Below are 14,249 nucleotides of genomic sequence, written 5' to 3'. Positions count from 1 at the left end.
CAACCTGACCCTCCATGGAGTGGCTGCCTGGATGACGGTGAAGCCTGTCATGCTTTCTCAGGCCATGTCTACTCTTCAACTGAAAGAAATGATTTTCATGTTTTAGATTTATTTTTTTGATGTCGTTGTTAGGAGAAACTGAAAATCTATTTCCAAGTGCCTTAGAAAATGTAGAAGGTAATATAGATCTTAGTTGTTTATGTTAATATAATTTTGTTAAATAAAGATAATTAGGGAATAGGAGTGAGGTCTTCCTTGGTGGCTCAGGTGGGAAAGAATCTGCCTGCAATGTGGGAGAACTTGGGTTCGATCCCTGGGTCAGGAAGATCCCCTGAGAAAGGCATGGTAACCCACTCCAGTATTCTTGCCTGGAGAATTCCATGGACAGAGGAGCCTGGCCGGCTACAATCCATGGAGTTGCAAAGAATCAGACATGACTGATTGAATTTCACTTTTAGAAACTATAAAAGGGAATATAGATCTTCGTTCTTTATTTTAATATAATTTTATTAAACAAAGGTAATTAGGGAACAGGAGTAATATTTTCCTCTTGAATTTCAGAGGGCATTGATTGTGGAAAATTATCCAGGACCATGCATTTTTTATCCTAAATTATTATTTATGAATCACTAAATGATACACTTGAGAGAAATAGTAGATTTGCATGCTTAGAACACTTATGAGTTTTGCACAGAGGTCAGTCAAATTGTAGGGCCAGCCAGTTTCCCTTCATTTTGGATTTCAAAACACTGTTTTTCATTGTTGTTGTTAAAAAAAATTTCCTCTAGTCTTTGAATGACTAGCACCTGGTTCCATGCCCACCTAAGTCATTAACATGGTACCACTGGTTTTAACAATGCAGGAGATTTGGCTAAGAATGGGTACTATGAGGTGGATGAATGACAATAATAATGAAAAATACATATTTATGGACTTTTACAGGACTGATTATTAATTTAGTACAGCTTAATGGACTCTCAATTTTGTAGATTGTCTTCAGCCCTGTTAAATAATTGTTTTTTTGATTCTTACATCAGAAGTTTCAAAAGCTTTTTTTCCCCTATGACTTGTAATGCCTATTAAATTGTCACAGGATTATGTTTGTTTAGACATATATAAAAGTTTATTTGTTTGGCAAGTAGCATTCAGATTTTTTAAAGCCTGTGAGAAAAGCCTGTGGATGTGAAATGAGCCAACAGTAAAACCCAGGCAGTTGGCAATGAGAGAGTGTTTATGGGTTACTTTGGTGCTATCATAAAACCCATCGACCTGACTAGTGAGGACTTCCTTCCAACCAGGCAACATATTTCCAAGCATAACCATTTTTCCAACAAACCTCAAGTCAGTGCATTCTCAAGGTCAGATTGTGTTCAACTTGACTCTAAAGTTCTAACAAGACAGCCCAACCACTTCTAACTCTAGCCAGGACAGAGAATGGACAAGACAAAACTCAGCATAGCAGAGCTGCCCAAAAGAGAAACCATCTCTGCATGGAGCAGAAAGCATCCTGGGAATATCTTTGGGATCTGGGCTCCTCAGCCCACAATTCCAGGTAATGAAATATCTTTTAGATAGTCAGGTCAGTTTCCAGACCAAACTAATAAAATCTGTAGGTCGAAGTCTAGAAACAATCTTGTTCTGAGGATGTAAGTGTTTTTGATAGTGATAGTGAAAGTTGCTAAGTTGTGTTCGATTCTTTGCAATCCCATGGACTCTACCCATGGGGCTTCTCCAGGCAAGAATACTGGAGTGGGTTGCCATGCTCTCCTCCAGGGACTCTTCTCAACCCAGGGATCGAACCCAGGTCTCCTGCATTGCAGGTGGATTCTTTACTGTTTGAGCCACCAGGGTTTTTGCTAGATTAAACTTAAATGGATGTTGGAATACATGGGGAACACTGGAGCTAAGAGCTGCAACTTCAGTATTTGGTCCCATTAGAATGTCTCTCACAACTGCCTGGAGGAAGTGAGAACATTCTCTTCAGGAGAGTTGAGCTGAGAAAGGGCTCTACATCCAATGACGAGGAGAAGGACTCAATGCTCCAGGACAGAGGTCAGCAAACTACTGTCATTCCTCTAGTGTTCCCCTGGACCCAGAATTGTATTTTTAAAATAAGCAGCTGTAAATAAGAGAAGTTTGTTCCTCCTAGGACTAGAACATTTTATAGATGACTTTTCAAGCCTTAACCTTGTGCTATTATGACATCATTGAAACTGAGTCAGGGTGAAGTCAAGACATTTAAATGGAAATATTTATTTCCTTAAAAATATAGCTTAACTTTCCCTCTCCAGCTTTGAGAAGGACCATCAGGAGGATGAAGGGCAAGATGACATGACCACTGTCACTAGGGGCTGTCATGAAGCACCCTTGGTACTGTCCAGTTCATGAAACCTCGCATCCCTTTTTCCACTCAGACAGGTCTCTGCCCTCACAGTTCTTCTTCCAGCCTTGCCTGGGGAGGAGAGGGAAGAAGGAACAACAGAGCAAAGTGTGACAGTCCAAATGCTCTGAGGCTCAAAAACCATAGATAAGTAACCCACTTAAGCAGCAGTGCCCAGCATTTAGGGTCATTTGTTCCTGGTCCTGATCTAAGTCCTGATCTAAAGACTCCATCTTTTTTGCCTTAAGACTTCCCTCTCCCTGGTTTTCTCCTAGTCTATATGAGCCTCAGCAACAAGCAAACAACTTTTATAAGGATGGAGCATTTAGTTAAACATCCACATCTCTTAAAATTTGGGTTCTGCAAGTGAGTGACCCAATCAGCAACGTTCACAAGAAAACACAGCCACAGAGAGCCAGTGGGCACTGGCGAAGCCATAGCTCACACACAACCTGGGGAAGTTTCCTGTCAGTTTCTCATATAACTGACAAAGTTATTTTCCTCTCACTGCCACTGACTTCCCAAATCCTATCCAAATTTAGAGCCAGCTCTAGCTTTTTCTTCTGGTGTACGGTCTTCAATGATGCTCTCCAGTTCACATGAGAAGACAGCCCTCTCTTCATTGTTTGGAACATCTTGATGTGAAAAGCAATTGCAAATAATTCTGACTCCCTAAACCCCTACTCCCCATACTAATCCCAGGTTCACTGCACATCCGCATGGCAATGGAGGACGACACAGACGAGGTCAAGTGGAAATCCCTGGACCACTCTGCAGAGGTGAACTTGTTCCCATCCCCTGCAGCTTTGATGAATACACACACTAAGGGTTTCACCCATGTCAGCTTGTCTCCCAAGGAAAGACTCTTACCAGTAGTTCATGCCATCCGTTTCTTTAACAATTTTCTTGGCACAGATAATTGCATCCGTGAGGTCATCAGTCATCAAGGCTATAAGAGAGAGCAGTAGAGGGTTAGCTGAGAATTTGCTGTTGGAGGAGGGGAAGCCCAAATCAGATTTTGTTCACTTTTCTCACTGCATTTTGGAGCAGGAGGGTTGGAAGAACAATGAGCTGTCTCCTTTTTTTTTTGTTGTTCCACTTCTTCACAAAGAAAGGATTGTTTTTGTTTCTAGGCCATCCACATCTTGAATTTTAGGACTTTTTTTTATAGAGGACTAGACCAGCCCTGAAAGGCTTTTGGAAGTGTGTTTAGGGAAAACACAATAGGAAAAAAAATTTTTTTTGGAAATGTGTTTAGGTAAAACACAATAGGAAAATGTTCATGTTCTGCTGCTACTGCTAAGTCACTTCAGTCGTGTCCGACTCTATGTGACCCCATAGACGGCAGCCCACCAGGCTCCCTCGTCCCTGGGATTCTCCAGGCAAGAACACTGGAGTGGGTTACCATTTCTTTCTCCAGTGTATGAAAGTGAAAAGTGAAAGTGAAGTCGCTCAGTCGTATCCGACCCTTAGCGACCCCACGGACTGCAGCCCACCAGGCTCCTCCATCCATGGGATTTTATAAAAGCTAGACAGGACAGTAGTGTTTTCTTTACTCATGTTAATTTGGCATGTAAGATCTCCTTATAGGTAATGATTAAACTTCTGTTTATTGTAGCTTTCTGTTTTGTGCATTAAACTTTTTTTTATACCCAAAGTATTTCTCACATGCAGAAAACTTTAAGCTTTATGTGAAACCTTTGCCTTTATTACTTTATCTATGGCTTTCAGGCATAACAAATCTTTCAACTGAAAATATATTAATTCATATCACTTCACCAGAAGTGACCTCAAAATCCTTCTCAACACGAATATGACAGGAAAAGGCAAATAACAAAAAAGCCCAACATCATTTCTGTTTCAGGTTGCGTTCTCCAGAAGTAGATGTGGAGGTGAGTTTGGGGCGCAAGGTGTTTTTGTTAGGGATCCACACCTGTAGAAGAATGGGTGGAAGCAGGAGTGGGCAGGGGAGACTGTAGCTGTGATCTGCAGAGGATATTCTGCTAGACCTGCACACAGAGAGCAAGGCTCCAGACTAGCAGGTTGCTAGTCTGGAGATGCTGTGCCCAGGTCGGTGGGAAGGGTGGGTGCTGCAGGCCCAGGCTGTGCAATTCATGGAGAGTGTTTGTCAACGTCCCACTTTGTTCTACCATTTTGTTGCACAAGTGAGATGTTTTGCAAATACAAAAAAACAAACAACAACAAGTTGCATGGAACCTTGAATTTCTTTAGGAAAATATGTTAAAGGGGTAGGGGGCAGGGGAATAAAGAACCTGGCTCTGGGCTAAAATGTGGAAACACAGTGAAATCACCACAGTGGGGCAGCAAAGGGGCAGAAATGAGCCCAGGGAGCACGTATGTACAAGGGCCTGAGCCAACGGTGGCTTCTGCTCAGTGTTCAAATAGACAATTCTGTCCAGTCACACATGGACAAGGAGAGGGTTCTGCTGAATATCAAACATCATTCATTTATTCTCCCCCATCCAACAACAGAAAACAGCAACAATCTACACAAAAAAGAACCAATTCTTTTCGGTGGAGTTCTACTGCAAAGCCCCCAAATTTACATCTCCTTGTCCTTTCTGAAGTGGCAACAGCCAACTCAAATACCAGACTGGTAGGAGAAACAGAGATTAATATAGGTGGGCTATACTAGGTATAGAAGGCAATGAGTGCTTTCTTAAAATCTATTTTAATAAGGACTAAGTTATTGGAGGGAAAAAATGGCTATTATATTATTATATGCATGTGTGTGTGTATACATAGATATATTTATATCTCTCTATAAAAAATACTATGTCCAAATAATTTGGGGAAGGTTGACAGCAATTTGAGGCATATGGTCTGGTCTGGGAATGAGAAGAGGACTGACTAGCTTCAGTAGATGGGCATGAGGTGCGTGTATTTTGTACACACATGAGATGCCACCTACGTTGCACACACACCCCAGTGCTAGCTTGTTTCCAGGTTTCCATGACGAATAGCCCTACTTCTCTAATCCATGGGACAGAATGACATTGTCCCTAATTATAGCCTCTCTGGCCTAAGGCTGGGGGAAGACAGTCATGGAGGGTGATTAAGATATAAAACCAACATCCTGTTTTCTATTTTAAGGCTTTCCCTAAAAATCCCAAGCTCTTTTTATGAGAAAACAGATATGAGTGATCCTTCACCTCTAACTATAAGCCATCTAACATTTTAATTTCTGAGAATCCACTGTTGTCTTGCAAATATACATTTAGCCCACATTTCAGTAATTGTTCCATTGGACAATATTCAGTTAGTAAACTGCACATAAAGTCAAGCTTGGCCATGATGCACTAGAGATTTTCTCTCCTACTGTAACAGCTAGACAGCTAGACAATAGGGAATGCAGAATTTAAGGGATAGAAACCAGATGAGGTGAGCCTTGGGATTGCTGTGACTTTCTGCCCAGAGGCACTTTCCAGACCACAAAGGTAGAATCCAGGCAGGCTATGGCAATCTAAGTAGAGGAGACAGAGATAAGAGGCCAAGACAGTTGGAATTTGTGGAGAGGGGTCCCTGTGAGGAAGGAGCCACGGAGGAGTGTGCCAGAACTCTGCAGAGAGAGACCTCTGAGTCTTTGACTGAAAAACTCCATGAGAGTAATCAGAAAACTGCTACCAGGAACCTTAGCAACTGCAGGGCTCACGCGGGGAGACGTGATCTGTTACTGGCCAGAGGAGAGAGACTTTGCTGAGCCTTGGTTTATTCAAGAGATGCCATAGGTAAATACCTTGAGAGTAAAGCTACATGAGCCCTCTCATAAAGACTACTCTAGAATGTCCCAGACCAGAATTAACTGCTTGCCGTGATGAACTTCAATGATCCTTAAAGCAGCATAATCCAGACACTCAACAATGTAATATACAGGCAGTCTAGTATCCAGTAAAAAAATTGATCAAATGTACAAAAAGGTATAAAAACATAACTCATAGCCAGTAGAAAGACCTAGAAATGACAGAGATGATTGAATTAGATAAGAAATTTAAAACAGTGCTTATAAATATGTTTATTGATAAGAAGGACTTATAAGAAAACATCAAATGAAAGAAATAATATAATTACCTGGCATTGAAAAAATACAATATCTGAAATTAAACATTCAATTGCTGAATTTAATAGATCAGGCACTTCACAAAAATGATCAGAGATCTTGAACATAAAATGATTGAAAATAAAACACAGAAAGGGAAAAGTTCTGAAAAAACAAGTCTCGGTGACCAATGAGAATACAAAAATGATCTAACATATGTGTTATTAGACTCTTAGAAGGGGAAAGTTTAAACATTATTCACTCAGGGATCCAAAATTTTAGTGAATATCAAGCAAAATAAACACACAAAAATAGGCATTTATGATCAAATTGCTAGATATTGTTGATGAAGAAATTGTTAAAGGGGATGGAGAAAAAGGACATGATACACACAGGGAGCTCAAGTGAGAAAATCTGATTTCTCATAATGAACAAGTCAAGCAGAATATAATGGACATACTTAGTAAACTGAGAGAAAAATATCTGTCAGCTTGCAAGTGAAAGTGAAGTCGCTCAGTCGTGTCCATGGACTGAAGCCTACCAGGCTCCTCCATCTATGGAATTTTCCAGGCAAGAATACTGGAGTGGGTTGCCATTTCCTTCTTCATCTGTCAGCTTAGAGTTTTATATATGTAGAAAATATCTCTTATAGAAGAAAATGCAATATAGACATTTTCAGACACACAAAAGCAGAAAGATGCTTCCTAGAAGAATTCTACTCCAGGAAATTGTTCAAGGATGTTCTTTAGGCTGAAAGGAAATAGCCCTTAACTGTGTGTCCAAATGAAGGCACCAAAGGTATAGAGAATGTTGTAACTGGTAAATGTGTGCATGCTCAGTCGCATCTGACTCTTGTGACCCCATGGACTGTGGCACGCCAGGATCCTCTGTTCCTGGAATTTTCCAGGCAAGAATACTGGAGTGGGTTACCATTTCCTCCTCCAGGGCATCTTCCCAACCCAGGGATAGAATCTGAGCCTCTTGCATTGACAGGTTGATTCTTTACCACTGAACCACCTGGAAAGCCCCAAATGATAAATATTGTATGGTAAAATATAAAGAGATCCTTCTCATCTGAACATTTTACTTAAAAGATGCTCATTAAAAGCAAAAATAATGAAAAACTGTACTGTGCCTATACATGTTGTGAGGTGTAGAGCATGCATGTAATGTATATAGAAATGCATATACCATGATTCCCCGGTGGCTCAATGGTAAAGAATATCCCTGCCAATGCAAGAGACATGGGTTTAATCGCTGGTCTGGGAATATCCCACATGCTTTGGAGCAACCAAGCCCATGTGCCACAGCTACTGAACGTGCATTCCAGAGCCTGGAGACCACAGCTTCTGAGCCCATGACTACAACTACTGCAGCCCGTGTGCCCTAGAGCCCATGCTCCGAAACAAGAGAAACCACCACAATGAGAAGCCTGAGCATATCCAGACAGTAACCTCTGTTTGCTGCCACTAGAGGAAAAGACCACACAGCAACAAAGACCCAGCACAGCCAAAAACAAATAAATAAAATTATTTTTTAAAAGCATTGTGAAGTGTATAACATGTGGAAGTAAAAAGGACGACAACTTAGCACAGAAGACATGATGGGGAAAATTGAACCACAATAGTATAAAATTCTTATGCAGCAGAACATTGGTTTGGATTTTTTTTTCAATGAATATATTGGAAACATTTATTTTTGAGATTTGTGACAGTTTGAAAACACTTGTAAACCACATAGCCTATAAATATCAAAAATTAATAGATATGTCATAAATGCATAAAATATACGTAGGCACTCAGTTTAGTTCAGTCGCTCAGTTGTGTCCAGCTCTTTGTGACCCCATGGACTGCAGCACGCCCAGGCTTCCCTGTCCATCACCAACTTCCAGAGCTTGCTCAGACTTATGTGCATTGAGCTGGTGATGCCATCCAAACATCTCATCCTCTGTTGTCCCCTTCTCTTGTGTAGGCACTAGTCTATTCTTAATAGGCACAAGGTGAGTGATTATTTAATATAAAATTAACAATGTGTAAGCTTCCCTGGACTTCCCTAGTGGCTCAGACAATAAAGATCTGCCTGCAATGCTGGAGACCTGGGTTCAATCCCTGGGTTGGGAAGATCCCCTGGAGAAGGGAACAGCTACCCACTCCAGTATCCTTGCCTGGAGAGTCCCATGGACAGAGAAGTCTGGAGAGCTACAGTCCATGGGGTCACAAAGAGTCAGACACGACTGAGCAACTTTCACTTTAGCTCCCTTCCTGTTGTATAACTTTGCCTTCAGAGAATTATATTACCGTACAGTATGTGTCTCTTTCTCTCATTTAAAAATGCAACAATGCTTCCAATACTTTCTTATGGATATGACTGCAATACTGCATGCCGTAAAAATTTTCTAACCATTCATTAGAGTATAGGCTGGGCTATTGTGAAGCAACTGTGTTGATGGCACTAGGTGATCATAAAGTGATCATATTGCTGCTTCTTGGTTTTTAATCCATGAATCATTATACCTATAAATAGGAATTCCTTTTTCACATTATCTTTTCTGTGTCCAGTGTTAGTAATATATACAACATCTACAGTGTTTTGTATCATCTAAAACAAAATTGACGTGGGTACTGATAGATGATTCATCTTACAAACAGGTAATATAAGCTTACAGAATCAATACATATGATACAGTAAATGTATTTTCTCTTCCTTATCATTTTTTTAATAATTTTTTTTCTATAGCTTACTCTATTGTAAGAATGCAGTATATAATACATATACAAAATATGTGTTAATCATCTGTTTATGCTGTTGGGAAGGCTTCTAGTCAATGGTAGGTTTTAGTAATACCTTGTTCAAGTGTCAACTTCATTATATGTGAAGTGGTATAATGTTATTTGGAGGTAGAAATGATATATATTGTAAACCCTAGAGGATCTGCTAAAAATAAAACAGAAATGAAGTTAATAAAAGCTTTCCTGGTGGCTCAGATGGTAGAGAATCAATCTGCAATGCAGGAGACCCAGGTTTGATCCCTGGATTGGCAAGATCCCCTGGGGAAGGATATGGCTACCCACACCAGTATTCTTGCCTGGGAAATCTCACGGACAGAGGGGCCTGGCGGGCTACAGTCCATGGGGTCGCGAAGAGTCAGACATGATTGAGAGACTAATTAAGCATGCACACATATACTTAAAAAGCCAATGATAGAAATAAAATTGAATACTGGAAAATATTCAATTAATCCAAAAGTCAGGAAAAATAAACCAAGAGTAGATGGATAGATGGAACAAATAGGAAACAAATAACAACATGGTGGATTTTGAAGTAATCATATCAGCAATTACATTAAATATAAATGATCTAAATCAAAGTTCAGCACAAACTATGGCCCACAGACCCACCCTCCATTTTTGTACATAAAGTTTTATTAGAACACAATCATGCCTATTCATTTCTATACTGTCTGTGGCTGCTTTTGTGCTGTATGACAAGTTGAATAATTAAAAAAGAGACTATATGGCTCACAAAATGTAAAATATTTATTATCTATTCCTTTCAGAAAAAGTTCCCTGATCTAAACATTCCTGTGAAAAAGCGAACATTGTTGGACAAGCTCTAAAAGCAGTATTCAATTATATGCTGTCTATAAGAAATTCATTCTAAATTAAATATACCAAAGATATTAATAATAGTTTTTTTTTTCATTTGAAGTTTTCATTTTGCTGCATAATCTCTGCTTTCAACAAATTACTTTTATCTGGTTTTTGTTGGTGGTGATGGTGGTCTCATTTTCTCATGCCAGTGACAGCCTATGAAGACTAGTCATTGGTAGACTTCTAGTTAGCTGCACTTATTTAAGAGAAGGATGCCTAAAAAAAAAAAAAAGCTGATTAGGAGTCCAGTACAGAGGTGGGGATTTTCAACTGTGCATCTCACTGGGGGAGACCCAGCTAATCTGTTCACTGGGAAGCCCCCACTCAGAATCTAGTTTTCCTTTTCCTCTGTCTGGATTCCCCAGACTAGACTAGGGTCTTCTCTTCTGGAAAGACTAGGCTGGCTGCCATCATTCAGGGATCAGAGTGGAGGGAGGTGACTGGGACTACAGGAACTTGACTCCCTCTTAGGATGGAGCTCTCACACTTAAAGGTTGGTGAGTTCCCTCAGTGAGAGAATTTCTACCTATTCTGTCCAAGAGAGAGAGAGCTCCAGTAACTTGCCAGGGTTGGGAGGAACAGTCAATAGATGAATGGAATCAGGAGATGAGTCAGCTGCTGTTTAACTGACTTTCCAATTAATCATACCATTTTTAGCCTGCCTTCACCCCAGTTTCTGGAAGTAGCTGATGTTGCTGATTTCTGAGCTCTTTTGGGATCCTGTGGTTGCTTTTTGGCTTTCCCAGGGTCAGCTTAGGATTCAGATTTCTCTAATTGCTAAATTAGTCACCATTAGTCCTCTCACTTTCAGCTTCAAACAATACTTACACATCCAATGCCATATTTAACTGGAAGACTCTAGTGGCAAGCTCATCAGTTCAGTTCAGTTCATTTCAGTCACTCAGTTGTGTCCGACTCTTTGCGACCCCATGAATCACAGCACGCCAGGCCTCCCTGTCCATCACCAACTCTCGGAGTTCACTCAGACTCACATCCATCAAGTCGGTGATGCCATCCAGCCATCTCATCCTCTATCGTCCCCTTCTCCTCCTGCCCCCAATCCCTCCCAGCATCAGAGTCTTTTCCAATGAGTCAACTCTTTGCATGAGGTGGCCAAAGTACTGGAGTTTCAGCTTTAGCATCATTCCTTCCAAAGAAATCCCAGGGCTGATCTCCTTAGGGTGTGCTAATGAGATTAACCAGGAAGGGGAGGGTTTTAAAAAGTCCTATCTGTAGAAAAGTGAAGGTATTGAATGTTTTAGCCTGGGAGATAAGGTTTGGAGATGAGAAGTACCTCCTAATCATCATTTTCAAATATATGATAAGTTGAAGGCAAAAGGAGAAGGGGGCAGCAGAAGATAAGATGGTTAGATAGCATCACCAACTCAATGGGCATGAATTTGAGCAAACTGCAGGAGACAGTGGAGGACACAGGAAACTGGCATGCTACAGTCCATGGGGTCACAAAGAGTTGGACAAAACTAAGCAACTGAACAACAACAATGTATAAAATAGAGAAAATTTGTCTTTAATAAATCCAGAAGGAGAAACCAGCATTAATGGGAGAATGCTATTATAAGGAGATGGATTTTGGCTCAACAAAAGAATGTTCTAAAATAAAGGCTGACCAAAAATTGAGTGGTTGGCCTCAGGAGGTGGTGAGCATTCCATAGTAAAGTAGGGGCAGGGACTACTAATTTATTAGGTAAATTTACACAGTGTGCAGTCATTCATACATTCACACTTGGTTACTGATTATCTTGTGCATGTCTATGAGAAATTAAAAGTTTATTTCCTGCTCTTAAGGAATTTGCTGGAGAATATTTTATGGCTCCCTGTCTTCACTCTTTTGACCTTCCCTCCATTGATTTAGTCAATGAATATTTCTTGAGCTCCAATGGCCAGGGAGCATTCTAGGCACTGAGAATGCATCAGTGATTGAAACAGAACTCCTGCCCTCATGGGGTTTGCATTCTACAGGTGAGCAAACAAGACAGTCACTTACTTTGCTTCATCTTTCTACTGTTGTCTCTTGCATGTTCTTCTCTATACTGCCAGCCATGACCATCATTCAGGTCTGTTTATTTCTCACCTCAACAATTGGAGGGGCAATTAAATTGTCTCTTCTTTAATCTCTCTCATATCCAGCTTGTATATTCATTTTTCTGAAGCAACACCACTGACCCATTCTGATTTCCTAGTGTGGGCAGAAATCAGTGGATTCTCCTCAGCTTGGCTCCCAGGGCCCTTCGTGGTCAGGTAGTCATCAAACTTTCCAACCACATGTCCTGTTATATTTTATGCACGTTTTTGCTTTTTTGTTCTCCTTAACTGGAGTAACACTTCTCTATCCTTGAATATCCAAATCTTTTCTATCTTCCAAATATTAAATAAAATATAATGTCTATAAAGCTTCCCATGACTTTATTAATAACGTCTCTTTCCTCTGAAGCTCACACCTGTTTACAGTCATTTATATAACTTTGTATAAGCACTCTTCCTTAACACCAGAATTCATGTTTGAAGAGTCCTGCTATGCTCAGTTCTATGCCCACATATATTTCCTGAGTGATTAAAGAGAAAGACTTAGAAATGAATTCTAGCATCATTTCCACTGTTGAAGAAGTGCTGTGTGAAGTGAATTTGTCTCATTCTGTATAAAGAAGCATCAACTGCATCTTTTGAGAGGATTGCTTATGGAAAGCAGCTAGCAAACCGCTTTCTCCTTCTCAACAAATATATTCAACCTCTCTATGCATGGAAGGGTAGTCAGGTCAATTGTCCAGGCCCCTGTTTTTGTGGTGGGCTTCATAAAACCCACCCTGGATGGAATAAGCCATCTTTGGACAAGTTGACCACAAGGTTGTGAGTGCCACTTTGGGGAACTCTTCAATAATTTATAATAATTTATTTACAGACCCACTTGCACATCTGAACTTCCAAATTTTGGTTAAAGCAGAAGATGGGTGGATATTCCGTGGTCAGCTTTCCTGTCTGTTCCTAAGGATGATATTTGCGGAATCAAAAGCCTACCTGAGCAGGCCACATGACAGCGGTTTTTCTCTTGCAGCTTTGTATTTCTGCACCACGTGTCACTGTTTATCTGAAAGATGCCATAGTCAGTGCTTCCGTCCTGCAGTTGGGTCTGAGCCGTGGTGTTGTAGTGGCTCTCATAGTAGGCCATGCAGATCCCTAGAGGGGAAAAAAAGCCAGGAGTGTCAATAAAAGAAATTCATTGTTTCCTCCTATCTGCTCTTAGGGGAGAGTTCCCTTATACATATTACACCAATGCTTTGCTCCTGACGCGCCCTGGGGAGTGTCAGGGCAGGTAGCACACCCGAGAAGCACAGGATGGGCAGGGAGGCACACCTAGTCAGTGGCTGACCCTGGACCAGACTAAATATCAGGTCTGCCCCTTGCAATGCTAGCAAGAGGGAGTTGTTTTCTCCTTCTTTTGCTGATGTCAATCATACAGGACTTCAGGAGTGAGGACAGGAGGGGCAGGGAAGGGGAGGGAAGCTCCGGAGAGCAGTCGTGGAGGACATGTGAATAGCCAGCAGCCATTGCTGGTGGGGCAGAGCAAGGACAGGCTGGAAGCAAACAGAAGTAGGTATGGGAGGGGCCTTTGACATCTCAAGGAAGAGTTAAAGGGCAGAAAGAGAACAGGAAGGGAGAAATCTCACAGTTTCCAAGGCTAAAGCCTCGGTAATTGTCCAGGCTGGCCCTCGAAAATATTTTTGCCAGTTTACAGCGAGTGTAGATTTTGGGCTCAACGACTGTGACCAGGCAGCCCATCAGGGCCAAAATACCAGCAGCCTTCATCCCCAGGCCTGTTGAAGGCAGAACCTGTCAAGAATAAGAGACCACATCAGACAACCCTGCTTGATTCCCAAGACTAAGTTTCTCACCAACAAGAACTTCCAAATCTGCCAGCCTGAATGTGTCCTGTCACTTGTAAACACTGAGAACTAGCATCAGGGAAAACCCAAGTGCCAACAGTACATAGTACAGGAAAGGAATGATTGCAGGCTCTCTAAAACTTTCTACATGGCTGTGAGCGTGTGTTCAGTCACTTCAGTCACGTCCAACTCTGCGACCCCATGGACGGTAGCCTGCCAGGCTCCTCTGTCCAAGGGATTCTCCAGTCAAAAATACTGGAGTA

The 14,249-nt window shown here is 41.2% G+C and overlaps 1 protein-coding gene across 1 annotated transcript; it reads right to left on the bottom strand.

Moving 5' to 3' along the window:
• Positions 1-2,382: 2,382 nt before the first annotated feature.
• LOC120869007 (lysozyme-like protein 1) lies at positions 2,383-13,909 on the bottom strand. The gene is made up of 4 exons (XM_040248031.1): positions 13,771-13,909; positions 13,121-13,279; positions 3,251-3,329; positions 2,383-2,452 (listed from the first exon to the last, which is right to left on the bottom strand). Exons 1-4 carry the CDS (start codon positions 13,907-13,909, stop codon positions 2,383-2,385), a joined length of 447 nt encoding a protein of 148 aa, XP_040103965.1.
• Positions 13,910-14,249: the final 340 nt, after the last annotated feature.

Source organism: Oryx dammah, unplaced genomic scaffold, assembly GCF_014754425.2.
Source record: "Oryx dammah isolate SB20612 unplaced genomic scaffold, SCBI_Odam_1.1 HiC_scaffold_10, whole genome shotgun sequence".
In the NCBI taxonomy this organism is placed as follows: domain Eukaryota; kingdom Metazoa; phylum Chordata; class Mammalia; order Artiodactyla; family Bovidae; genus Oryx; species Oryx dammah.
The sequence above is the reverse complement of the archived record's forward strand: the minus strand, read 5'-3'. Positions and strand labels throughout refer to the sequence as shown.

What these genes read in the sequence shown, in the direction of transcription:
- LOC120869007 (XM_040248031.1), bottom strand. Translation starts at nt 13,909, where the DNA reads ATGAAGGCTGCTGGTATTTTGGCCCTGATGGGCTGCCTGGTCACAGTC. An exon ending in AGGCTTTAGCCTTGGAAACT is followed by an intron (nt 13,280 to 13,770) that starts GTGAGATTTCTC and finishes TTTCCCCTCTAG; the next exon opens with GGATCTGCATGGCCTACTAT. An exon ending in ACGGATGGCATGAACTACTG is followed by an intron (nt 2,453 to 3,250) that starts GTAAGAGTCTTT and finishes TCTCCTCCCCAG; the next exon opens with GCAAGGCTGGAAGAAGAACT.